Source organism: Lepidochelys olivacea, assembly GCF_965140295.1.
Source record: "Lepidochelys olivacea isolate rLepOli2 genome assembly, chromosome: 11".
In the NCBI taxonomy this organism is placed as follows: Eukaryota; Metazoa; Chordata; order Testudines; family Cheloniidae; genus Lepidochelys; species Lepidochelys olivacea.
Genome location: NC_140421.1, coordinates 14,204,879 through 14,231,863, shown reverse-complemented (window position 1 = coordinate 14,231,863; position 26,985 = coordinate 14,204,879). Strand labels below are relative to the sequence as shown.

Genomic DNA, 26,985 nt, shown 5'->3' with positions numbered 1-26,985 from the left:
TAAGTTCCTCTATTTAAGATGGGCTTTATTTCCATTCACAGAAATCAAGTTTTATACAGAGGGATGTAATTATAGAAGGTGCAGGGCTGCATTGCAAATTATCTTTCATTCATTGCTGGCAGGTTAATCAGAACAACAGGAATCTGACAGAGAGAAAGGTGCAGGATGGGGGAATTATACATTGATCAGCTAGCTGCAGGCAGAAAATGGAAGATACCAGCTGGCAAGGATAGGCCCAAGTGGAAATGTCCAACTCTGACTAGTACAATTAATTACCTTTCTCTAGCTAGTTACCAGACCTGCTAGTGGCAAGATTCAGCGTAATTCATTCAGCTGAGAAAGGTCAGCAAGAAAATCAAAATGTGTATATTGAAATGTGTGACAGAGTGTTGAGAACCGGCTGCTGAACTCTCCACTGTAAATCCAGTAAGTCTCGCACCCCTCCTCTGACTGAGGGAAGGAGTGGCTAAGTACTAGATCAGCCTGAGCTGGGGAGAGCCAAGAGCCTGTTAACTGCAAGAATAGAAGAGGCATGCAGGCGGGAAGTGCGGGGACACGGGTGCAACTAGGGCCTTGGGGAGATCTCTGCCCTCTCTGATGATTGTCTGATTCTGTAAGTAGAATTGCTGCCCGGAACTGTAAGAGGGTGGTGACTGATAAAACACAAATAAAGTACACAGCAGTGGCTACAAACCAGAGGTGTCAGCACCTTTGGTGCAGTAAGTCAGGAGGAGCAGAGGGCCCAGGCCCTATTACAACATGTCATTTAGTTGCCAACTCCCTCCCCCCGCAACCCGCACAGATTCCTTCCTGCTGTTAAATCAGCTGAGCCAGTGTCTATCCTGCGTAGAGGGGCACCAGAGTATATGCTTTACAGCACATTATATATTTTTGCTTCCTTTTCTGGCTTGAAAGGAAGGAGCTGTCATGAGTGCTCTGAAGGAAGCTGCTGTGTGCGGATGCTATACGTGATTTACTTCTTTATTAGAAAAGTGAGAGGCTTTGTGAATGCTTGTCTGCTTCACCAGCTCAGGCACTTAGAATGCATTCTGCCCACACACACAAGTGGTCCAAACAGCTCCCTAGCATGCACAGTGCTGCTAGACCTAGAGTAGCTCTGAGTGAGTCTTGTTAATGTCAGAATGTCCACTTCTAACCACTTCAGTGGTGGGGCCAATAGAAAGCCCCAATGTGGCAGCAGCACCTGCTGCATTGGTTCTCCTGGTGCTGACCATTCAGCAAGCACTTTAGACTAGAGCCCTCTGGATTCTGTGCCCTCCCCTGGAAGCAATTCTCCAGCAAGTTCCTTCCCCAGACATAATGCTTTGCTGCCACCTCAGGTAACTACAGCTCGCATCTTTCTGTGAGGATGCTGTGGTGGTGTGCATGCTACCTGAAACTTTCAGATTCCCAGCCGTGTTTCTATAACCAAGCTCTTCTACAGTCATGTTGCCAGCTGGCCCTAAATGGATGCTAGGGCTCTTCTGAGGACCTGGGGTGATGAGATGAAGTGAGATGAGCTCAAGGATCTTGAACACTGATGTTTTTAAAAGTATGCAGGCATGTGGCTGAGAGCAGTGTAAATTGAACTACCAAGCAGTGCTAGCTCTAAATCAAGAGCCTCAAAGTGATGGATGATGACTGGATGTCTGGGGTAGGACGTTGCATCTGCCTCTTCTGCACATTCTGAGCCCTGAGGCAACCATTTGGAGTGACACCTGGTAGTGTGATGGTGTGTCTGGAGGAAAGGAGGAGGCTTGCTGCTTTGAGCAGGACAAGGACGGGGAGCTCCCAGGCTCTGTGAACCTGGCCTTGAACTCTGTCACCAACAGGGACGGAGAAGAAGGATCTTCCACAGAAGGTACAGTGCTGTCCGTGTAGTGATTTCACAGTGAGTGTCTTGAATCAGCTCTATACCCCACAGAGATCAAAATAGGTTTCTTCCCTCATTCAGATGTTCTTTTCCGTAGGCCTACAGTACAGCCTTTCCCCACCAGTCACTGGCTGTGCTCCCAAAGTGGCACTTGACCAGTGAGGGTTGCTAACCAACAGGCACCCAGGTTGGTCCTGATTTAGACAACATTCTCTGATGGAACTCCTTCTGCCACATCTTCCAGTCTCAACAGCCTTTCCATTGACTTGCCAGCATTTCCATCACAAACTGGGCTCCCTGAGCACAGCTCGAAGGTGTGCTTCGTATTGGGGTAAGTGCAGAAAGTGGTCAATCCCCAGAGGCAGGGTGTCCTCCAGTGTTGATCTGATCTCCCAGAATTCTATTCTGGTCCCATAGTATGTTGCAGGATCTCCCATAAACCCCCAATTCAGGAAGCTGTGTCAGGAATAGAGGGTGAGGTATCTCAACTGACCCACAAGGCATTTGTCCTGGAGCATTTGGAGAGCAGCGACTGGCTGGCTGTGCTGAACTGTGTTACACAAATTAGACAGGTTAGCGTGGAGCAGACCGTACTACCATACTAAGTGGTGCCATAGTCTAAATGCTTATATGTAACATTTATCCTAGGCACGATGTAGTCTTCTACTGGGAGATTTCTGACAGTAGAAGGCTCTTCAGTCTAGAAGACAAAGGCATTAACAAGATCAAATGGGCTGGAAGATGAAACTGAACAAACTCAGATGGACCTTTATAGTGTTGTATTTAAAACCCCATATAACTCCAATGGTCTGATTTCAGTAAGTTGTGAAGAGCAATTCAATGAATGAAAATGTGCTAAGATTTCTTCCAGCAACGGATTATTACAGAGTTGCAAGAAAGTGCTAGTTAACATGTTGTAACCGGGCAATGACTCACCAGCGGCGCCTCCTGCTGGTCATCTCTGGGAATTAGCGTTCCAGCCTCTGGAGTGCCCTCTTCAGGCCAGTGTCTTGCCTTGCTGCCGGCTACCGTGTCCCTCCCAGGACCCCAGTGCTCCTTTCACTGGGTGCTGCCCCCTGGCAGTACCCCACAGTTCTGGGTCTCCCCCTTCCAGGGGAAACCCCCCCCACCCACTATCCCTACCTCACCTCAGTCATAGGCTCCTGCCAGTCACCAGCTAGCCCCCGCACCTTGGGGCAGACTGCAGTACGAGCCACTCATCACAGGCAAGGCTGGGTTTGGACCTGCTGCCTCTATCTAACCTTGGGCTGTCCCTGCAATACCAGTGCCTGTTGGACCTAATACTGGGCCGCAGCCTAGGGCTTTCCTGGCTAGAGCTCCCCAGCCGCTTCCCCAATCTAGGTATTCTGCTTGGGTCCCTGCAGCCAGGTCCCTCCCTCTCAAAAGCTAGAGAGAGTGCTTTTCTGCTCCTGGCTTCCCTGGCTTTTATAAGGCCCGCTGGGTCAGGCCCCCAGCTGCAGCTGCTCTGCCAATCAGCCCAGCTCTTCCCCTGCCCCAGCCCTCTCCCAGGGCTATCTTAAACCCCTCTGGGCCCAAGCGGGTGTCCACCCCACTACACATGTATAAAAGTGTGTACTGACACTGGTAAAGTCACACTGAGCATTACCATTTCTCAGCAATTAGATTGAGCAAGATCTGTCCAGAATGTCCGTCATTGCCAAAAAACAAAAAATGTTCTGCCAGATGAGAAAGGAGAACTGAAAGGTCATGTAAAGCAGACTGAAACTGCCAACTTTTGAGATGACCAGTGACACCATGATCCTATAAGTATCAGACCCCTACAGGAGCAGAATGGGAGAATGCCCCATGACCTACAAGGGGAAAGAGCAGGAAAAACCATTAGCATTGATGTCAGGATAGGAAATTCAAGTCACCGTCCTCAGATGTGCCCATTATCTGATGGGTGTAGCTGAGAAGGGGAACCACTTTCGTTTCCCCAGTCCTGAAGCTGGATTGGTCCTCGGCCTACGGTACAGCTCACTGCTTTAAGCTATACCTGTGTTGCAAATGGTCCCAAGTCAGTCAAGGCTGGGGATTGCTGGCAGCGAGAAGCTGCATGAATGCACAGCTTTGAGGAATGCTAGTGTTTTCAGGTTCCAGTCAAGCCAAGGGTGAGCCTTCTTTCTGAGAGGGAGTCAGCCTGAACCAGCTTGCGTGTCGCCAGATGCCTGAGATGTAAGGCCAAGCCTTACTGTAAAAATGGAAGGTGCATTTTCAGACAAAAAAAGGCAGTTACCTGCTTTGTTCAGAATGAGAGCTGAACCCAGAGTATTATTAGCCTGTTTGAGTGTGCTTGTGATCTGGTTTCTGCTAAATGGGTGAAGGGGCATAATTTGGGGGACAGTTTGAATTGTGGCACTGGCTTTTGCTTTCAGTAGGAAGCCACAAGACAGTGGGGTCTGAGGTATGTTCTTTGAATTCCCAGCACTCAGTAACCGTGCACACTCGGTTTTTTATACTGTCCTTTATACATAGGTGTAAAGCATTTACTATGTATGGACCATGGCCTGCCACTGGATGAAATATTTCAACTTTGTTCATGCACATATCTGCTCCATCTGCTTGCCAGACAAGTGACGTGGGACGGGGGTGGCCAGAGGTTCATGGTGGTTCAAGTTGAAATGTTTGCCAGCAGCATTCAGGATGTGGAAGTGAGGCTGGTGGCTCTTGAGAGCAGCACTTCAGGCCAGGATCCTTATGAGGACAAGTTGGTGTGTGGTGCCATCCATGAAGCAGAAGACCATGGGTTAGATTCTTATCTTAGTCACATCAGTGTAAATCTGGAAGTCTGATTTAGGAATCTGACAATTGCGTGTCTTTCTGAATGATCCAATAGTGCTTAGGGCAAACTGCTGAGCTTCTTTACGAAATGCAAAGGGGCAGCAGTTCGAACAGCCAAGTTAAACATGACACAGTTAGGGATCAGCTTACTTCTCCTCTCCAGCTCAGAGCTCCTATGTGCGGAGCACCATGAAGATGCATCATGCCAGCTGTAATTATGTTGTTTCCACTAGACCATTAGAAGCGCTAGCCCATTTTGAATGTGGCTGATTTTTATAGAGCTCATGGTTTTGTATATCTCATGATCTTATTTCCAACTTGGCTTTTAGACCCGGGAAATGTTTGGGCTCAGATATTACTTGTGTAGGGAACAATTGTGCGTTCAGATGGGGGGGACCAGATGATGTATAGGATCTTTAGAGAACAATGTTGCTTGTCAGAGGTACCTCTTTTCTTACAGAGCATGTTTTTCCTCTTTGAGGGTGGCCCTCTTAGGCCACCCTGACCATTTTACTGGGCCAAGGGGGCCTCCCTGGTGTTAATTCACCTCAAAGAGCAGGTCTGAGTCTCTAAAATACTTTGCAGGTGGTTCCTTGAATTTGTGATGCAGCTGGGCCTAGAGATGGGTTGAAGAGAAGCAGGTTCTGGTGGCACACAAATTAACGTAATTCACCACAGAAAAGAAATCTGGTTTCAATCTCTACACAACAAAGCTAGGGAGGAGAAATGTCAGCCCTCCAGCATCTGTGCTTTTATTGCTTTAGCACAAGTGCTTCTTCATGGGTCCCAGGGGAGTCGCCAGCTGCATGCTGCTGCCCGCAGCTGTGGAACCTGTATGCACACACGCAAACTTTCAGGATGTGCCTTGTTCCATTTCTCGTGTTGCACAGCAGTGGCAGGCTCGCTCTCTGTCTCCCATAGACACACACACACCTCCCTCCTGCGGCTGCTGACGCCACTGATGGACTCCATGCTGACTCCTGGCTCCCTTTGGGGAATAAGAGAATCTGCATCCTGGGCAGGGGAAGAAGAGATGGGCAAAGCAATGTGTTCATTTCACAGCTATTCTCCTGAGAAAAGTAAAGCTGGTGGTCTCAAAGGGAAGCAGGGAGGGTGGTGCCAGTCCATAATCAGCCCAAGGATATTCAACGCAAACGATCCCTCCCTTGGGCATTGAGACGTTCTTTGGAGTAAGGTATTGCATTGTAAAGGGGCCTTGCCTGCTGCAGATATCTCCTGCTGACACACCTCCGCAATTCCAGGGAAATTGCCGGGCCTTGTTATAAAAAATGGACCCAAACAGGAAAATTTGGATCTGGATTTTGAAAACTCAGAGTCTGAAGATATTTGAGTCCAAGTGTTTTGTGTTAACACAAGGGCCAGCATGACACACTGGTGTTCAGATCCAGGGCGTTGGCTCAGCCTAGTCTCTTCAGTCTCCCCGCATGTGAGTGTCTCTTCAGGGCCTTTAATGATTTCTTTCACTCCTATCTGGACCCTTCTTTTTCTGCTGTATTGCTTTTGAGATGGGGTACCCAGAACTGAACACAGTAGACAGTGTAGTCTAGTGAATGTGGTGTTCAACTGGGAGCCCCGAGACCCGATTGATAGTATTCCTAGCTCTGCCAGTGACTGGCTGTGGACCATGGACAAATCACTTAGGACCCGATTCAATGCCCATTGTACTCAACAGGCTCCCAGTGATTTCACTGGGCATTGCGTTGGGCCCCTAGTCTCTCAGTTACTCATGTGCCTACGTGCTTTCAGGATCAGGCCCCGTGTTTGTAAAATTGAAGACCTGACACATGGCAGAACTGTTTGATACTCATTTCAATAAAGAAATTTTTTTTTAAAAAGGGAGCGAGACAGGAAACACACTAATTAGGTGAATCAGAGGATAAATAAGCCAATTTATGAACAATCTTGTAGCTACACTATTGAAGTTCAGGCTGAAAGTCTGTTTGCTGTAAAGTTATTAGCATCCAATCAGTTATCCAGTCAGCTCCATCACCTCCTATTTTCTATAAAACTCTCATTTCCCACTCTCATGGCCTTCTGTGCTTTAGGACAGGTTTGCACTAGAAACCTTTGCCGATAAAACAGGGTCACTTAGGCAAACTTTTTGCACCATTTTTATACCAGCCAAAGCTCTAGGGTAGACACCACTAGATTGGCATAAAAGTACTTTTGTTGGTGTAGCTTATTTCACTCAGGGAACCAGTGTAAACCATACTGGTAAAATAACTTGTTTTTTTCTGGTATAAACTGAGATTACACTAGGATAGTTTGCAAGTATAGCAAGAGTAGCAAACCTTTTCTGGTGCAGATGGGCCTTACTGGAAGTTGAAAGTCAGAAGGCAAAGGAGTTAAAAGTAAACCCAATTCCCAACCCCCCCCACACACTAGAGCACATCATTTGCATAAAACTAAGGCCAGATTCAGCCCCCTTTGCTATCTTACCTTAGGGTGTTATACTGCTGTCCATCACCATAGTATCTTAGCATTTCTCACTTTGAGTTGCACCTTATTCTTCGAGTAATTGCACTGAAACAAATGAGATTACTCAGTGAGAGGAGCAGAATATTGTGTGTAAATATTGTAAAGCCAGTGCCAGGGTCTGACTTTTGAAAAGGCCTGGAAGCAAATCACACTTAAGCTTTTCAGGTTTCTGGATGCAATTATCCTGGTCAGAAAGCTGTGCGGAAGCTGTAGTGCAGGGGCACCTTGCTTATCGAGCTTCTTAGAGAAGTTTAAAGAAGAGTTGGTTGTCAGACCAAAGCCTAGCAGAGCAGTGCATTAACAGGGAAATGCAGACATGGGGTTGCTGTCAGGAGCAGGTAACATTACTGAACTAGAAGGGCTCACACTTTGTGGCTTCCATAGGCCAAACTCATTGCACGCACCAGGGGCTCCTTGCATTCCTCCATTCTCCCCCACCCCCCAAGTTCCAGGTGTACCATCCTTCCAAGTCCCTCTATTTCAGGGACCCCCCTGCAATCCCCTCTCACTCCTCTCCATGCCAGGGGTTCTGTATCCTCCTCTCCCACATCCACCACATGCAGTGCCGGGTTTACAATGGCTCCAGTGGCTCCATGGAGCCGAGCCCATGCTCGGAAGGGGCCCCGGCTTGCTCCACTTGGACTGCACCCCGAGACCCCACTGGATTCCCCCCGTCCACCCCTTGCTCCTCTCAGCCCCCTGGCCGGACCCCAGTGCACCTCCGGCTCCAGGCAGTCTCTGCTTCCCGCCACCTGAGAGGCCCCACCTGTCTCCCTGGAGCTGAGCCACCTGGGACTGGTGCAGAAGCCAGGCCAGTCTCAGCCAAGTGTGTGTGTGAGGGGGGAGACAGTGTGGGAGACTTAGCTGGGCCCCTCCAGGCAACTGCATCTTGAGTGACCCCAGCCGGGGCAGGTTCTGGCCTGGCTGATCACGCCACTCCCAGGGGGCTGGAGCGATTCACGGCCCTGGGACCAGCCCTGGCTGCGCTGCTGGCTCAGCCTGACAAACACAGTTGCCTCCCAGCAGGGCCAGTGAAATGCAGCCGGGAGGCAGGGCTTGTGGGAGTGGGTCTGTGGGGACTCTGGGGGGGTGAGGGGCTGTGAAGGGGTGGGGAGGATCTGTGTGTGTTGGGGCACTAGGAATTGGGGGTTCTGTGGGGGATGCTGGGCAGTTGTGGTGGAGCTGTGGGCCGGGGTGGTGTTGTGCAGGGTGCTGTGCATTTGTGGGTGGGTCTGGGGGGGTGCTGGGCATAGTGGATCCAGGGGGCCTCCAGCCATAGGGAGTCAGCGAATGTTGGGTGGGGGGGTGTGTGGTATGGCATGGGCCTACCCCCTCGGGGAAGGGACACACTGGCAGCACAGGGCTGGGAAGGCCACTGTGCGTCTGGCAACTGCTGGTTTGTAAATAGTGCCCTCGCATTGGGCAGAGCGGGAGTTATACTTTAGCCTTCACAACATCTCCTGGCACTGAGTTCCACAGTGTGCATTGTGTGAAGAAGTACTTCCTTCCATTTGTTTTCAACCAGCTGTCTATTAATTTCATTGTCTGACCCCTGTTCTTGTGTCATGTGAAGGGGAAATAACACTTCCCTATTCACTTTCTCCACCCCAGTCATAATTTATAAACCTCTACCATATCCCACCTTAGTTGTCTCTTTTCCAAGATGAACAGTCTCAGTGGGTTTAATCTCTCCTCATATGGAAGCTATTCCATACACCTAATCATTTTTGTTGTCCTTTTCTGTACTTTTTCAAATTCTAATATATCTTTTTTGAGAACTGCACCCATTATTCAAAGTGCGGGTGTACCAAGGATTTATATAGTGGCATTATGATATTTTCTGTCTTATTATCTCACCCTTTGCATCCAATGAAGTGAGCTGTAGCTCACGAAAGCTTATGCTCAAATAAATTTGTTAGTCTCTAAAGGTGCCACAAGTCCTCCTTTTCTTTTTGTGGATACAGACTAACACGGCTGCTACTCTGAAACCTTTCCTAATGGTTCCTAACATTCTGTTCGTGTTTTTTGACTGTCGCTGAAAATTGAGCCAATGTTTTCAGAGAACTATCCACAATGACCCCAAGATCTCTTTCTTAAGTGGTAACAGCTAATTTAGACCCCATCATTTTGTATGTATAGTTGGGACTGCATTTTCCAGTGTGCATTACTTTGCACTTATCAACTCTGAATTTCATCTGCCATTTGTTGCCCAGTCACCCGATTTTGTCAGAGCTCTTTGTAACTCTTTGAATTCTGCTTTGGGCTTAACTATCTTGAGTAATTTTGTATTGTCCACCAACTTTGCCACCTCACTCTTTATGCCCTTTCCCAGATCCTGTATGAATACATTGAACAGCACTGGCCCCAGTACAGATCCTTTGGGGAAGCTGCTATTTACCTCTCTCCACTGTGAAAACTGACCATTTATTCCTACCCTTTATTTTCCCCTGTCTTTTAAACAGTTACTGACCCATGAGAGAACCTTCCCTCTTCTCCTATGACTGTTTACTTTGCTTAAGAGCCTTTGGTGTGGGACCTTTATCAATGGCTTTCTGGAAGTCCAAGTACACTATATCAACTGGATCACCCTTGTCAACATATTTGTTTACACCCTCAAAGAATTCTAATAAAAAGGCCCCTATTTATGTGTAAAAAAGTTCATTCCCTTCTGTTGTAAACTCCTTCTTGAGGGGCTATACAGGCAAATGTCACATTGGACACCTCAGGAGCAGGGGAGCTGAGTGGGGCTGTGGTTGGCTAGTTCTGAGTGAGAGCTTGACTTTGTGACCCTTCGTTCTGACATGAGCTGGGAGAATCTTAATGGTAGGCCAGCTGGCAAATATCTGAAGCCAACAATAGTGATTTGGTGAGATGGCTGAAGTAAGGAGCCCAACTACATGGGCCCAGTGTTCCCTCTAATTTTCCCACCCGTATGCGGAAAGAATTTTGTTATGTGCACTAATATGGAGGTGCTGTGTGATACATCACCTTCACATTGGTGCACATAACAAAATTCATGTGGTGGGTGTGGGGCCGAGGGGTTCAGAGTGTGGGAGGGGGCTCAGAGCTGGGGCAGAGGGTTGGGTGCCGGGGGTGAGGGCTCCGGCTGTGGGTGCTGGCTCTGGAGTGGGGCCTGGGATGAGGGGTTTGGGGTGCAGGAGGGTGCTCTGGGGCTATGGCAGGGAGAGAGGACGCCTCCCAGCTCTCCCTGGGCTGGGGGGAAGAGGTGCCTTGCCCCCGCCGTGGGAGCTCTGGGGCTGCAGGATTGGCACCCTTCACCCGGCCCCCAGCAGGACCACTCCGGAGTGAGGCCGCACCACACCACCCCGGCCGTGCCTGGGTCTCAACCTGCTGCGGGTGGGTGCGAGGACTGCTCTGGCCGTGCCGTGCCTGGGCCCAGTTCGGCTGCGGGAGGTCTGGGCCGCAGGCTCACTGACTTGGGGCCTGGGGGAGGGGCACCCTGGAAGGAGCCTCCAGAGGTCATCAAGTCCAGCCCCCTGTGCTGAGGCAGGGCGAAGAAAACCTAGACCATCTCTCATAGATATTGTCTAACCTGCTCTTAAAAACCTCCAGTGATGGGGATTCCACAACCTCCCTTGGAAACCCATTCCAGGCCTTAACTATCCTTATAGTTAGAAAGTTTCCCCTAATATTTAAGCTAAATTTATCTTACTGCCAATTAAGCTGATTACTTCTTGCCTTAGCTTCAGTGGACATGGGGAACAAGTGATCACAATCCTGTTTATAACAACTCTTAACATATCAGGTCCCTCCTCAGTCGTCTTTTCTCAAGACTAAATGTGCCCAGTTTTTTTAACCTTCCCTCATAGGTCAGGTTGTCTAAACCTTTTATCATTTGTGTTGCTCTCCTCTGGACTCTTGCCATATCTGTCTCTGTCCACATCTTTCTTAAAGTATGGTGCCCAGACCTGGACACAGTGTTCCAGCTGAGGCCTCATCAGGACCTAGTAGAGTTGGATAATTACCTCCCATGTCTTACATATGATCTTCTTCTTCAGGCATCCCAGAGTGATATTAGCCTTTTTTGCAACTGCATCATGTTGACTCATATTCAATTTGTGATTCACTCTAACCCCCAGATCCTTTTCAACAGTACTACCACCTAGCCAGTTAGTCTCCATTTTGCAGTTGTGCATTTGATTTTGTTTCCTAAGTGAAATACTTTGCACTTGTCTTTATTTAATGTAATCTTATTAATTTTAGACTAGTTCTACCGTTGGTCTAGGACATTTTGAATTCTAATCCTGTCCTCCAAAGTGCTTGCATCCCTGCCAGCTTGGTGTCATCAGCAAATGTTATTCGCATACTCTCTGCTCCATTATCGAATCCATTAATGAAAATGTTGAATAGTACCGGACTCCAGACTGACCCCTGCAGCGCCCCATTAGATACATCTTCCTAGTCTGACAATGAGCCATTGATAACTACTCTTTGAGTACGCTCTTTCAACCAGTTATGTACCCATCTTATGATAGTTTCATCTAGACCACATTTCCCTAGTTTGCTTATGAGAATGTCATGTGGGTGAAGTCCCTGGAGTCAGTCCGTTCAGATCAGTAAAACTTCACTGGCATGACAAGCTATGCAAGTGCTGACAAAGTATAAGGACTTTCTCAGGCCTGTCAGGTGTTGGTGTGACCCACCAAGCATAAAGGCGGGCTGTCAGCTCCTTCTGAGAGGGTGGCTTCCCTGCTTGTCTGGCTACACTGACCCCTGGCTGGAATGAAAATGATGTCCAGCTGGTGGAGGTGGCAGGTGGTGAATGAGAACAGCAGCAGTTGCTGGCACTGAGAGACAGCCCCTGTCTTTAAGGCCTCCCTGTTCTTCTGGAAGGGATGTGCCCAAGGATTGAAGATGGTGAGCATCACAAATGGGTCCGTTTGCTTACCGTAAATGAAAGGAATCACAGGTGTAGCCATTCATCCTCCTCCTGCCCATACAATGTGCTGGAAGCTGCTCTTCTATTAATAATCACATTGCTTTAGCAAGCCCTCCACCCAGTCACATACCCTGCTTCGGAATTCATGTTTTCCCCTTATTTAGTAACTCTGTTGCACAATCAAAGTCAATCAGTTGGTACAGCCAGAGATAGCACAGCAGGATCCAAAGCATCACAGAAGGAGAGGAGCCAGCAGCTATAGTGAATGTGCAGCAGAGGCTAAGGAAGCAAATCCAATAAATGATCGCTCGTTCATCCTTACTGTGCTCGAAATGTATATTAGAGCTGGGTGAAAGATTCTTCATGAAACATTTTGTCATTTGTTTTGGTTTACACCCTGTTGGAATCATGTCATGAAATTTCCAAATTTTTGATGACATATATTGTAAAAGCTACTTTATAGACAAACTAGCCTCCGAGAAAACCACTTTTGCCAGAAAATTGGCACTTATGAGTGATGGAAGAGGGCCGGCCGCCTGCTTCCAAAAGTCACACACGCTAGTGAGTTGGGATATTGGATTAAACACAGGTGGTGTTGAATTGTAGTCTCTATATATCCATGGCACTTACCTGGTTTGCATTACTGCAGTATCTGAGCACCTTACAATCTTTAATATGTTTCAGAGTAGCAGCCGTGTTAGTCTGTATTCGCAAAAAGAAAAGGAGTACTTGTGGCACCTTAGAGACTAACCAATTTATTTGAGCATAAGCTTTCGTGAGCTACAGCTCACTTCATTGGATGCATACTGTGGAAACTGCAGAAGACATTATATACACAGAGACCATGAAACAATACCTCCTCCCACCCCACTCTCCTGCTGGTAATAGCTTATCTAAAGTGATCACTCACCTTACAATGTGTATGATAATCAAGTTGAGCCATTTCCAGCACAAATCCAGGTTTTCTCACCCTCTGCCCCCCCCCCCCAAACTCACTCTCCTGCTGGTAATAGCCCATCCAAAGTGACCACTCTCCTTACAATGTGTATGAAAATCAAGGTGGGCCAATTCCAGCACAAATCCAGGTTTTCTCACCCCACCCCCCCACCCCCCCACAAAACACACACACACAAACTCACTCTCCTGCTGGTAATAGCTTATCCAAAGTGACCACTCTCCCTACAATGTGCATGATAATCAAGGTGGGCCATTTCCAGCACAAATCCAGGTTTTCTCACTCCCCCCCCCCACCCGCCAACACACACACAAACTCACTCTCCTGCTGGTAACAGCTCATCCAAACTGACCACTCTCCTTACAATGTGTATGATAATCAAGGTGGGCCATTTCCAGCATAAATCCAAGTTTAACCAGAACGTCTGGGGAGGAGTAGGAAAAAACAAGGGGAAATAGGCTGCCTTGCATAATGACTTAGCCACTCCCAGTCTCTATTTAAGCCTAAATTAATAGTATCCAATTTGCAAATGAATTCCAATTCAGCAGGTTCTCGCTGGAGTCTGGATTTGAAGTTTTTTTGTTGTAAGATAGCGACCTTCATGTCTGTAATTGCGTGACCAGAGAGATTGAAGTGTTCTCCGACTGGTTTATGAATGTTATAATTCTTGACATCTGATTTGTGTCCATTTATTCTTTTACGTAGAGACTGTCCAGTTTGACCAATGTACATGGCAGGGGGGCATTGCTGGCACATGATGGCATATATCACATTGGTGGATGTGCAGGTGAACGAGCCTCTGATAGTGTGGCTGATGTTATTAGGCCCTGTGATGGTGTCCCCTGAATAGATATGTGGGCACAGTTGGCAACGGGCTTTGTTGCAAGGATAGGTTCCTGGGTTAGTGGTTCTGTTGTGTGGTATGTGGTTGTTGGTGAGTATTTGCTTCAGGTTGGGGGCTGTCTGTAGGAAAGGACTGGCCTGTCTCCCAAGATTTGTGAGAGTGTTGGGTCATCCTTCAGGATAGGTTGTAGATCCTTAATAATGCGTTGGAGGGGTTTTAGTTGGGGGCTGAAGGTGAAGGCTAGTGGCATTCTGTTATTTTCTTTGTTAGGCCTGTCCTGCAGTAGGTGACTTCTGGGAACTCTTCTGGCTCTATCAATCTGTTTCTTCACTTCCGCAGGTGGGTACTGTAGTTGTAAGAATGCTTGATAGAGCTCTTGTAGGTGTTTGTCTCTGTCTGAGGGGTTGGAGCAAATGCGGTTGTATCGCAGAGCTTGGCTGTAGACGATGGATCGTGTGGTGTGGTCAGGGTGAAAGCTGGAGGCATGTAGGTAGGAATAGCGGTCAGTAGGTTTCCGGTATAGGGTGGTGTTTATGTGACCATTGTTTATTAGCACTGTAGTGTCCAGGAAGTGGATCTCTTGTGTGGACTGGACCAGGCTGAGGTTGATGGTAGGATGGAAATTGTTGAAATCATGGTGGAATTCTTTTCCATGGGTCCTGATGATGAAGATGTCATCAATATAGCGCAAGTAGAGTAGGGGCGTTAGGGGACGAGAGCTGAGGAAGCGTTGTTCTAAATCAGCCATAAAAATGTTGGCATACTGTGGGGCCATGTGGGTACCCATAGCAGTGCCGCTGATCTGAAGGTATACATTGTCCCCAAATATAAACTAGTTATGGGTAAGGACAAAGTCACAAAGTTCAGCCACCAGGTTAGCCGTGACATTATTGGAGATAGTGTTCTTGACGGCTTGTAGTCCATCTTTGTGTGGAATGTTGATGTAGAGGGCTTCTACATCCATAGTGGCCAGGATGGTGTTATCAGGAAGATCACCGATGGATTGTAGTTTCCTCAGGAAGTCAGTGGTGTCTCGAAAGTAGCTGGGAGTGCTGGTAGCGTAGGGCCTGAGGAGGGAGTCTACATAGCCAGACAATCCTGCTGTCAGGGTGCCAATGCCTGAGATGATGGGGCGCCCAGGATTTCCAGGTTTAAGGATCTTGGGTAGTAGATAGAATATCCGAGGTCGGGGTTCCAGGGGTGTGTCTTTGCAGATTTGATCTTGTGCTTTTTCAGGAAGTTTCTTGAGCAAATGCTGTAGTTGCTTTTGGTAACTCTCAGTGGGATCAGAGGGTAATGGCTTGTAGAAAGTGGTGTTGGAGAGCTGCTGAGCAGCCTCTTGTTCATATTCCGACCTATTCATGATGACAACAGCACCTCCTTTGTCAGCCTTTTTGATTATGATGTCAGAGTTGTTTCTGAGGCTGTGGATGGCATTGTGTTCTGCACGGCTGAGGTTATGGGGCAAGTGATGCTGCTTTTCCACAATTTCAGCCCATGCACGTCGGCGGAAGCACTCTATGTAGAAGTCCAGTCTGCTGTTTTGACCTTCAGGAGGAGTCCACCTAGAATCCTTCTTTTTGTAATGTTGGTAGGGAGGCCTCTGTGGATTAGTATGTTGTTCAGAGGTATTTTGGAAATATTCCTTGAGTCGGAGACATCGAAAATAGGATTCTAGGTCTCCGACTCAAGGAATATTTCCAAAATACCTCTGAACAACATACTAATCCACAGAGGCCTCCCTACCAACATTACAAAAAGAAGGATTCTAGGTGGACTCCTCCTGAAGGTCGAAACAGCAGACTGGACTTCTACATAGAGTGCTATCATGCACATTGTAGGGAGAGTGGTCACTTTGGATGAGCTATTACCAGCAGGAGAGTGAGTTTGTGTATGTATGGGGGTGGGGGGGTGAGAAAACCTGGATTTGTGCTGGAAATGGCCCACCTTGATTATCATGCACATTGTAGGGAGAGTGGTCACTTTGGATAAGCTATTACCAGCAGGAGAGTGAGTTTGTGTGTGTGTGTTTTGGGAGGGGGGGTGAGAAAACCTGGATTTGTGCTGGAAATGGCCCACCTTGATTTTCATACACATTGTAAGGAGAGTGGTCACTTTGGATAAGCTATTACCAGCAGGAGAGTGAGTTTGTGTGTGTGGTTTTTGGAAAAAAAGGGGGGGGTTGAGAAAACCTGGATTTGTGCTGGAAATGGCTCACCTTGATTATCATACACATTATAAAGAGAGTGGTCACTTTGGATGGGCTATTACCAGCTGTAGAGTGAGTTGGGGGGGGGGGCGGAGGGTGAGAAAACCTAGATTTGTGCTGGAAATGGCCCAACTTGATTATCATACACATTGTAAGGTGAGTGATCACTTTAGATAAGCTATTACCAGCAGGAGAGTGGGGTGGGAGGAGGTATTGTTTCATGGTCTCTGTGTATATAATGTCTTCTGCAGTTTCCACAGTATGCATCCGATGAAGTGAGCTGTAGCTCACGAAAGCTTATGCTCAAATAAATTGGTTAGTCTCTAAGGTGCCACAAGTAATCTTTAATATGTTTATTCTCACAACCAGAGTACCAGATCGCAAGAATAAAATACCAGGACGCATGGGGAGGGGGGTGGGGGGACAGCCACAGCCCCAACTGGAGCTGTGGGGAAGGGGGGGGGCACACAGCCCTAGGAAACTGTGAGGGGGGTGTACAGCCCCTTCTGCAGCCCCTGCCACAAGCCATGGGATGGGCTCATGGCCCTAGCTCCAACCCCCTGGCAGAAGCCACAGGGCAGGGGCACGGGGCCCAAAGGCAGCAATTAGGGGGGCAGGGGAGGGCAGGAGCCCCCCTCCACCCTCCCCCAGAGTTTCGTACAGGAGGTGTAGAAGCTCCCAAGTGGAGCTCTTAACTACAACCCAGCATTAGTGTGAAATGTAAGTTCTGCAGAGGAGAGGTGCTCCTGGGGTAGGGAGTCAGTATTTGGTTTACAAACAGAGGCAGAGTGATTAAGATAAGAAAGGGCTGGTGATTAAATTAAATATATGGAAGTTTAGCCTGTAAAAGAGGAATCCCTCTGTGGAGGGGGGAGAGGGAGGAGGGGTTGTTTTAGGGCATGGCTACACTTGCAGATGTAGAGTGCTGGGAGTTAAACGCTGTGTTACAGTAACTCCCTTCTCTTCATGTGCCAATATATATTTATGCCTGTGTCAGTAATTTCCACTCCATGCATCTGAAGAAGTGGGTTTTTTACCCACAAAAGCTTATGCCCAAATATATCTGTTCGTCTTTAAGATGCCACCGGACTCCTCATTGTTTTTATGGACTTATCACATACACACCAAGTAAACTGTCCAGTGTTCAGTTTTTCTATTTCTGAAAAGAGGCAGCATGTTCTAATCCCTGGCCTGGCTGAGGATGCCAGGAGCTGGCAGCATGTTCTAATACCTGAGCCTGGCTGAGGATGCCAGGAGCTGGGAGCATGTTCTAATACCTGGCCTGGCTCTCCCAATGACCTTCATATGCAAACTCAGCCAAGTTATTTCACTTGGACAAAATCAATCCTGGAGTAAGTGGCAGCCCTTTAAGTTTCTGGGCCAAAATGTCAAATTCAGTGGTGATGAGAACAGGGGTGAAGTGACGTGAAGGTGTAAGTGGTCCAAGCAATGGGGGTAAGTGGTAAAGTGACATGATTTGAACCAATCTGCCATTCAGCGGTTTTGGCAAATGAATGCAGTTTCCTTGCGGAGGAGGGGGAATGCATGTAGCAAGAAAAAGCAACAAAGGCCATGTCTACATTTACAGAAGCACATGGAGTACAGATGCTGCAAGCCAAACTAGCACTAGGAGTGTGGATGGTGAGGCACTGCTTCCTTAGATATACACCCTACCGGCTCTCCATGTGCCCAGGCCCGATACGTGCCCACACAGTGCCTCCCATGGCTACACTGTTAATTTTAGACTGTAGACTGCTATTTTTAGCAGCGTAGCGCCCTGCTGCCAGAGCCTTTCCCCGCCATGACGAAAGGTTCTGGCAGTGGGGAAAGGCTCTGGCAGCTCCCCACTGCTGGAGCCTTTCCCACCTGCAGGGAGGAGCTGCCTCCCCGTACCAGAGCCTTTCATCACTTCACGTAGCTACACACCACAGTGTAGATGCCGCCTGCTTTTCACTGCAGCATGTAGCTACATTTACCCTACATGCTCCTGCAAGTGTAGACAAGGCCTAAAAGGAGGGTGTAAGAGAAATCGGCCCTGCCAGCTTTTTGTACATACTCCTTTTACTTGAAATCCACCCCACTGATCTTCAGGTCCCCTGCTCTGACCTGCTTTGTTTTAGGGTATGTCTACACTGAAAATAAATACACTCGGGTTAAAATAGCAGTGAAGACACAGCAACTCAGCTTTTAACTCAGGTTAGCAGCTTGCGTTCAACCCCAATCTCCTCTATAGGCCTATAGTCCAGCATCTAACCTTAAAGGAGTGAAAAGGTGAATTGCGATTTCTTCACTGCTATTTTAACCGGAGTTAGCTAACCCAAGGTCAGAACACATCTTTTATTTGCAGTGTAGACATACCCTTACATGTTCCTGTTAGTGCCTTCCCCCAGTCACTCTCATTTTGCGCACTTACTAAATGTAATTTCAGTGCAAGCTACACTATTGTGTTAACACTCAACATTTAGCCTTCTGTCCCTAAGGAACGATCCTGAAGTCTGTGTTCAACCAAACATCATATGGACTTCAGTGGGAGTTTTACCTGCATACGGGCTGGCCACTTTGGCTTCAAATGCTGCAAAGTGCTAAGCAACTCTTAGCGGTGGTGAGCATTCATTATTCTTATTGAGTTCACCTTGCAGGATCAAACTGCAGGGTCTATCCAGACTGTGCTCTAATATAAGCACAAGGGAGAAGCTAAACATCTTAGTTATAGGATTTTTGAGGAACTGATCAAATTACCACATCAAAAGTATCTGGCAAGTCTAGAAAAATCGAGTTAATCAGAATGCACAGCAGATGGCATAAATTCAGCAGATGAAGTGGAAAGTTCCATATTTCCTCGGTGTCTGTAATCGGACAGGACTCTAGGTTACTATAAAAAATTCACCATGGAGAATCCAAAGAGTTACACTGAAGATGAAATTTCGAGTGATAGCAAAATGTTCACCATGTCAGACAAGATTAGGTTTGCTTCATCTGCTACCACCACATTTGAACTATATGGTAAAGTACTTTATTGCTTAATTAAATTGATTGATAAGTGTTTAGGCTGATCTATGAAGAAAATAGCTGATCTATTTGCATTTCATATGCAATGCCTTTCTACTGTGACTTTTGCTCCTAAATGTATCTGAACATTAATGAAGAGATGTATCTGGGACATATCTCTTCCAGCCAAAAATGCTGAGGAGATAGTCTCCAGCAAACACTAACCATTTTTTCTTCCAGTGGTTTTTAAATAACCCAAATACATTTCCATTGTGTAAAATTTCAATGCCTAAAATATTTCAGATATTCAAATCACCAAAAGCTAACTGAAAATGTAAATTTATGAATTGCAGGTGAATATAAAAACACTGTTGCTGACTCAAAACAATTCTATTGTAACATTAATGAAGATGATGCTCTTTTTAATCATTATGACTCAGCATCATACACTTTGCAAAACTCAATTAAGGGCACCTGGCATGGGCCACTGTCAGAAGACAGGATCCTGGGCTAGATGGACCTTTGGTCTAACTCAGTATGGCCGTTCTTATGTTCTTATGTTCTAAGTTTGCCTTGACTTACAGCCTGTACAATCCTAGCACTCACTGCATGAAACTCTTGTTTCACTAAGAGTTTGTAGATTTTTGACAGGATCATGCGCTTCTGGATCTTTCAGTGTGTGCATATGGGGACAGAAGAGCTGTTTTGAAGAACAATTCTTTGAAAGTTTGATTTAAAAAAAAAATATTGTAGCTTCTAAGTGAAAGCTTTCGAATTATAGCCCTTTCACAGGAATTCCTCCCCTTTTAGTACCAACAGAGTGCTCCTACTGTAACTCTGTGTACAGTACCTTCTATCACAGGAATCTTCCTGATCTTATGTTCTTATGCTGCCAGAGCCTTTCCCCACCACAGTGAAAGACTTTAGCAGTGGGGAAAGGCTCTGGCAGGGGGAGGCAGCGGGGAAAGACTCCAGGAGCTCCCCACTGCCAGACCCTTTTCCTGCTATTTCCCCAGTGCCGGAGCTTTTCACTGTTGCATGTAGCTACACACTGTAGTGTGCATACAGCTTGCTTTTCCCAGCAGAGTGTAGCCACGTGTACCCCACATACCCCTGCAGGTGTAGACAAGGCACGGGTTTCAAGAATGTTACAAATACTTTATTTGCACAGAATTGGCCAAAGAAATGTGTGATTTGAAAGGATGTTTGTCTTGTTTCTGCTGGACTTTAGAACCGCAAAGCAAGAAGAAGCCTTCTGCATGCTGTGTTTGGACTGCACTGGCAATCTACTTAATGATGCTAACTATAGGCCTGGGACTATTGGCGCTAAAAGGTAATTTTCCTAAATAACCATTTACTGTAGCCTTGAAATCCTTGTAATGGTTGGCAACGTGTTTGTGCCTGATGCTTTTGCAATACGCCATCCTAGAGGGTTTCGTGCCTCAATAGGATGAGCCTACTGTACATGCCAGGGGCTCTTTGCATCCCTCCAGTCGCTGCCCTAGCAAGCTCCTGTGTGTCACCCTTCCACCCCTCTATTTCAGGGACTCCCTGCAACCCCCGTTCCCCTATCCCCTTTGCCAGGGGCTCTGTGGGTTCCCCATTTCCCTCTCCCTCAAGTGTCCCCCATTCTCCCATCATGCCAGGGGCTCTGTGTGCCCCCATACCACTATTCCTCATTCTCCTCTTCATTCTCCCCTTCCCCACCATGGCAAGGGCTCCGTGTGCCCCCCATTCCCTCTGCCAGGGGGCTCTTTGAGTCCCTCATGCGTCCCTCCTCCATACCATTGTCTCACATTCCAGAGTGCTTTGTGTGTCCCCCATTCTTCACTTCCCCCTCCTTCCCACCATTCTCATATCTTTTCTTTCTGCCTGGAAGAGTCCCCCTTCGCTCAGCCAGTTAAGATACTGTGATGCTCAGTGCATTATAAATAGACATCCTGGTAGAGTATTTAAGCATTATCCAGCTAAGATCCAAGAGCAATCAATATCACTCCTATAAATGGTTGTTATGCCCATCTGTCACTCAGGGCTGGTTCTGAAAGCATACACACAGAAAGGGTGAGGAGAGTTTTGTGCACGCTCTCTTCTCATGCCAGGAAGCTGATTTCAGTGTTTCAGGGGTATGAGAGATGAGTGCCATGAAGAGCAGAGGAGGATAAGTACACTTTCCTTCAGTTCCTCAGAGAAACTTTTGGAGGACAAGTACATGATCCTGAGCACTCTAAGAATTAAGGCTCCCTCTATTAGAAACTGTTTTTTTTCCCCAGATGCATATTAGATATGTTGCTGTCATATCTGGCCACATAGCCAGGCATATGTGGCACCTGGATACAATAACGAACGGCATACTAAAAATGCCTGCATAAGTAGATGAGAGCCAATGGCTATGTCTACACTATAAATTAGGGGTGTATTCCCCTGCTTAATGTACTCTCATTGAGCTAGCGTGAGTATAAATAGCAGTGTAGCCAGATTAGCAGCGGAGGCATGGCTGAGCTGTGCCCAGTACGAATGCCCCGGTTTCAGGTAACATTCTACCTGTCATGCAGGAAAGAAGTGTCTGTTTTACAGGAACTCAGGGCCAGTCAATAGAAATTGCCCTATAGAGCAGGAATTTCCCAGGATGATAGAAGGAGCTTGAGAATATTTATTCCATGATGCCTTCCATTTTCCCAGTGTTTAACATGCAGGAGGAAATACGCAAAATCCAAAGAGAAGACAACTCATATATACCAGAGGAACTAGTCAGCCCCTTCTACAATGAAACTCTTCCAGAAATCAACTTTTATAGAAAGAACACTAGAGGTGAAGAAACATTGATTGAAAGCTTAGAAGAGGAAATCAACACCATTAGGGTCAGCAACCACAATTTACTGATGAGGATGAACAATATCACACTGGCTGCAGGTATCTCTCTGCTTCACCTTATCTTTTTGACTGTCATATTTTGTACATAATCTGAAAGCCTGATGGTGCTGTACAAGGAGTACAAGAGTCAAAGCCTTCTTTAAACAGAAAATGCACAATTCAGTGGTCCCTATGGGAAACTCCAGCTTTCTTCTCTAAGATTGAAGGGTGGTGGCCAGATCCTCAGCTCATCTAAATGGTGTAGCTCCATTAACTTGACATATTATTATGGATGGTCCGGTGGTTAGGGCACTAGCCTTAGGACTGGAGAGACCTGGATTCAGTTCAGTGCTCTGCCACAGGCTTTCTGCATGATCTTGGGCAAGTCACTTAGCCCCTGTGTGCCTCAGTTCCCCATGTGTAAAATGGGGGTGACAGTCCCACCCTGCCTCCCAGGGGTGTGGTGAAGATAAATATGTTAAAGATTGCAAAGTGCAGTGCTTTGAAATCTACCAAGGAAAAGCACGATGTGAGAGATAGCCACTGCTATGAAAATATAATAAATACTTAAGGAGCAACCAGGAACAGGGCCCCATTGTATAAACACAGAGTAGTAAACAGTGGCTGCCACAGAAAATGAATGGAGTTATGATGATCTGTACCAGCTGAGGATCTGGCCCGAAGAATTGGATAAGATTGTGCATAGGGTGGCAGTATGGAGCCCAGGCTGGCATATCCCTTCGGGGTCCCACTTTATTGCAGCTAGAGTTTATTTCCTGGGCTGGAATGGGCGTGGGCTCCCTGTACCCAGTCCCCCCACCCAGGACTCCCACACAATGTTGCTCAGACTTTTTTTTTGAGCCTCTCTAGGACTTCTAGTCTTCCTGCAGGGAGGGTGACATTTTCAACTCAGAGCTAAATTTGTTAACATACTGTTCAATCAACGATTGAGTGCTGACTGTTTAAAAATGCACATCAAATATCCATTTCAGGGCAACTTGGAATCAAAGGAGAACCTGGTCCTCCAGGTAAGTAAATATTTGAGCAATGAACAGCTTCCCCTCGCTTTCATTCCCCCTCCCTTCCCCTGTTCTGTACAGAATCGGAAGTTAGATTTTGGAACCCTATTCAATAAGTCATTTGGGCCCCACTCCTGCAAAGACGTAATTCTACCCTGCATAATTTTACGCACGTGAGTGGTCCCATTGAAGTCAAGCTCCTCCCACACCCCCTTGCATGGCCTGCTGGGAGTCTGGCTTTGATGCAGGGTGTAGTCCCTGTTCTCTGGGTAAGTGGGTGGGGAGAAGCAGGGCGCTAGTAGAATCACAACTCAGTCTCCCCTCTCCGCTGCTGCTTACTAGCCAGGGTAGCTGGGGAGAAGTAAATTGTATTTTATCAAGAGCTTTATCAGTAACTTACTTCCCCCCTTGAATCTGGATGGGACCAAGGGAGGAACTGATGGGAAACGGGTGGGAGCCACAACTGCAGAGAAGTTTCACAGCACCTTTTACTCAGGGTTGAGCCTACAGGCTCAATCTAGTCCACAACGAGTAATACAATATGTCAGTTTTCCTACATGATTAAGGTGTGATCCTACAAAGTGCTGAGCGGCTCCCACATGGCACTAGGGGCCTCAGCCTTTCATAGGATTGCACCCCAAATTGTGGCACTTGTTCTTGCAATAGAATAGCTGCATAAGGTCCTCGTGCATTTCCCATTGAAAACCACGGAAATACATCCACTGACTTCAGTGGGAGTTGGATTGGGCCCATTGACTTGATGGGGTGGGGGGGGATTGCACATGCTCAGGATCAAGCCCTAAAACTCCCCAGATGTGAAGGTTACTTCTCCTAGTTGGATTCACAAGCCATTTTAAGAGACACCCAGCTTCCCTTTTCTGACATTGACTTTCTGTTCCTCAATCTCTCCAAGACTTATACTTCAAACTGGTGTCCAACTAGTGCAGGGGTCGGCAACCTATGGCACGTGTGCCAAAGACGGCCCGCGAGCCGATTTTTAATGGCACGCTGCTGCCTGCCGGGTCCCAGCCGCCGGCCCCACTCAGCCCGCTGCCGAACCCAGGCTGGGACCCCGGCAGGCAGCAGAGTGCCATTAAAAATCCTACCTGCCCCAGTCCGCTCTTCTCCGCCCCCCCACGGGGGCAGGGTGAAGAAGCTTGGTCCCCTCCCCTGCCTTTTCCCCCAGCATGCTGGGTTCCTGCCCCTCCTCCTCTCCCTCCCAGCCGCCAATCAGCTGATGGCCCCTGTGAGGGAGGGGGAGAAGCGGAGCCGCAGCGCGCTCGCTGCTCCGGGGAGGAGGTGGAGAAGAGGTGGGGATGGGGCCTTGGGGAAGGAGGTGGAATCAGGGCATACCCTCTCCAGCCCCCTGCCGTGAGCCGCTCTGGGCAGGGGGCTGGGACCATCCCCACGACCCTAGCCCACATCCCCAGCCCTCTGCCCTGACCCCTGCATGACCCCATGGCCCCAGCCCTGACTCCAGCACCCCCCACACATGCCCAGCCCCCCACACCTCATGCCCTGACACCTGCACCCACCTCACACACCTACAGCCCCCTGCCCTGACTCCTGCACCCCCCACACCTCATGCCCTGACTCTTGCACCCCCCACATTTCCACCCCCACCCAGAGCACCAAACGGGAGCCCCTTTACCCCCCGCCCCATTCCCACCTGCACACCTTGCACCAAATGGGAGCTGCCCGGGTAAGCACTCCACACCCAAATCTCCTGCCCCAACCCTGAGCCCCCTCTCTCATTCTATCTCCTGGACAGACTCTGCACCCTAACCCCCAGCCTGCTCCTTCCCCCCCAGCCCTGTGCTCAGTGCACTCCCATCCTCAGCTCAATGCAGAGAGAGAGGAAGAGAATGGGCTAGAACCAGGGAGAAGGTAGGTACCCACTGTATGTGGGCAGGGCCAGGATCCCAGACCAGCAGCGGGCTGAGAGGGGCCGGCAGCCGGGACCCTGGCTGGCAGGAGCCAGCGGACGGAACCCCAGACCGGCAGCGGGCTGAGTGGCAGCGGGCTGAGCTGCTCAGCCCACTGCTAGTCTGGGATTCTGGCTGCTGGCTCCTTGCCAGGGGTCCCAGCCGCAGGCCCTGCTCAGCCTGCTGCCGGCCTAGGTGAATGGAACCCCAGGCTGGCAGTGGGCTGAGCGGGCCGGCGGCGTAAGATCAGCATTTTAATTTAATTTTAAATGAAGCTTCTTAAACATTTTGAAAATCTTGTTTACTTTACATACGACAATATTTTAGTTATATAATATATAGACTTATAGAGAGAGACCTTCTAAAAAACATAAAAATATATGTCTGGCACTCAAAACCGTAAATTAAAGTGAATAAATGAAGACTCGGCACACCACTTCTGAAAGGTTGCCGACCCCCGAACTAGTGCATACAATTTCAGTCTTTTTTCTTAGCCACGTTATCTCAGCCTGCCTAAAATGAAGGCTTTATTCTGTTCAATTCTGGTGCCAAGGGGGAGAAAGGAAGTCAAGGTGAAAAGGATTTCAAGTTTTCAAGTGCTTACTCCTGTTTTTTACTCTATCACCCAAAGGATGTTGGTTACATGCTGAAATATACACAAGGCCAGATTCTCATTGGGTGTAAATTAGCATCATTCAATTGCACTCAATGGAGCTATGTCATCTAACACTCATCTGAGGATCTGGTCCTAGTTATGGTCAAATCCTGGTCCCATTACAACCAATGGACATTTTATTATTCAATTCCGTGAGCCATAGCCCTTAGTTTACACTTGTTCATTATGCCATCAAATCCATCTTCTAGGAGGAAAAGGTGAGAAGGGAGACATGGGTCTACGAGGACCAGCTGGAAGCAAAGGAGAACCAGGGTCAAAGGGTAAGCAAATAACATAAAACTCAGAGAGGGGTGGGGACATATTTAACAATGTAGACAAGCAGAGGAGAACAAAAGTGGATGTATTTGTATTTTAGGTATTGGATTTCCTGGGGAGAAAGGAGAGAAGGGTAAGCCATGGAAATGAACCCTCCCTTGCATCATAAGAACAAATAGAAATAAAAACGCCCTGATTCTCAGACTTCCCATTGGCACTTTGATTTTGGTGCCTAAATATGGATTGAGATACCCCGTGTTAAGCACTTTGGATGTGAGCATTTTGGCCACTGTATTTAAACCTGAAATGTTTTTTAAGCACATGCTTCCAACTGCAGACTCGGAGAGATGTGAACGCATCCAGTGGCAGATTAGCCACTGGGCCAATGGGGCCCATGCCCCGGGGCCCTGGCCAATTGGGGCAACAGGAAAAATGGGCACCCCCTCGCACCCAACCTGTACCACCCACTCAGCACTCCTGCCAGGGAGTGGAGGAAGCCCCCAGGACCCAACCCTGCTCCCTGGCAGGAGTACAGGGGGAGAATGAGCCACTTGCTCTGGCCCAGGGCCCCACAGAACTGTAATCTGCCTCTGAACACATCCCACTCATTGTTGAGGAATGTCCTTTATAACCCCTGTGATAGTCTCTGACTTTCACCCCATTCACTTGTAGAAAACAAGTAGATAGGTGTGATGAGCTTCCGTAGCTGCAGGTTTTGTGTGTGTCTTGTAGTTAGTTTACTTGTTTGGGAGCTGTGGTTTCAGTCTTCACAAAAGAATTGATGTTAATTTTTTTTGTCAATTCAATTTCAAGGTAATCCTGGAGAAGAGGGTGCTGGAGGTGCTCAGAAAGGGGAGAAAGGTTCATCTGGAAAGGATGGAACTCCAGGTACTGAGTTACTTACCTTTACAGCCCTGCACAAATGTTATCGTACATAATGCTCAATCCACATATTTCCTTTGATATTTTTAGGGATACCCGGAAGAGTAGGAGCTCCAGGTGCCAAGGGAGAAGCAGGTAAGGAAGTATTAGTAGCAGCACCTCCTAACAAGTAAATGAAGAGCTAAGCAAAGAACTGAATACCCAAAGTTCAGTAAAACCAGAACACGCAGCAACAATCAGAGTGATTTATATGGGTTTTTTATGGGTCATAAGTAGTAACTGGAGGGTAACTTAACTTTCTGTGTCAA

The 26,985-nt window shown here is 47.8% G+C and overlaps 1 protein-coding gene across 1 annotated transcript in view; it reads left to right on the top strand.

Moving 5' to 3' along the window:
* The window catches only part of MARCO (macrophage receptor with collagenous structure), a 65,530-nt gene that overhangs the window by 24,714 nt on the left and 13,831 nt on the right, over positions 1-26,985 (top strand). The window contains exons 3-9 of the mRNA XM_084643142.1: positions 20,302-20,403; positions 21,750-21,980; positions 22,913-22,948; positions 25,729-25,800; positions 25,896-25,928; positions 26,609-26,683; positions 26,768-26,812. Of these exons, the coding sequence (XP_084499268.1) occupies positions 20,364-20,403; positions 21,750-21,980; positions 22,913-22,948; positions 25,729-25,800; positions 25,896-25,928; positions 26,609-26,683; positions 26,768-26,812 (532 nt within the window). The 5' untranslated portion in view covers positions 20,302-20,363. The remainder of the gene's footprint in view (positions 1-20,301; positions 20,404-21,749; positions 21,981-22,912; positions 22,949-25,728; positions 25,801-25,895; positions 25,929-26,608; positions 26,684-26,767; positions 26,813-26,985) is intronic.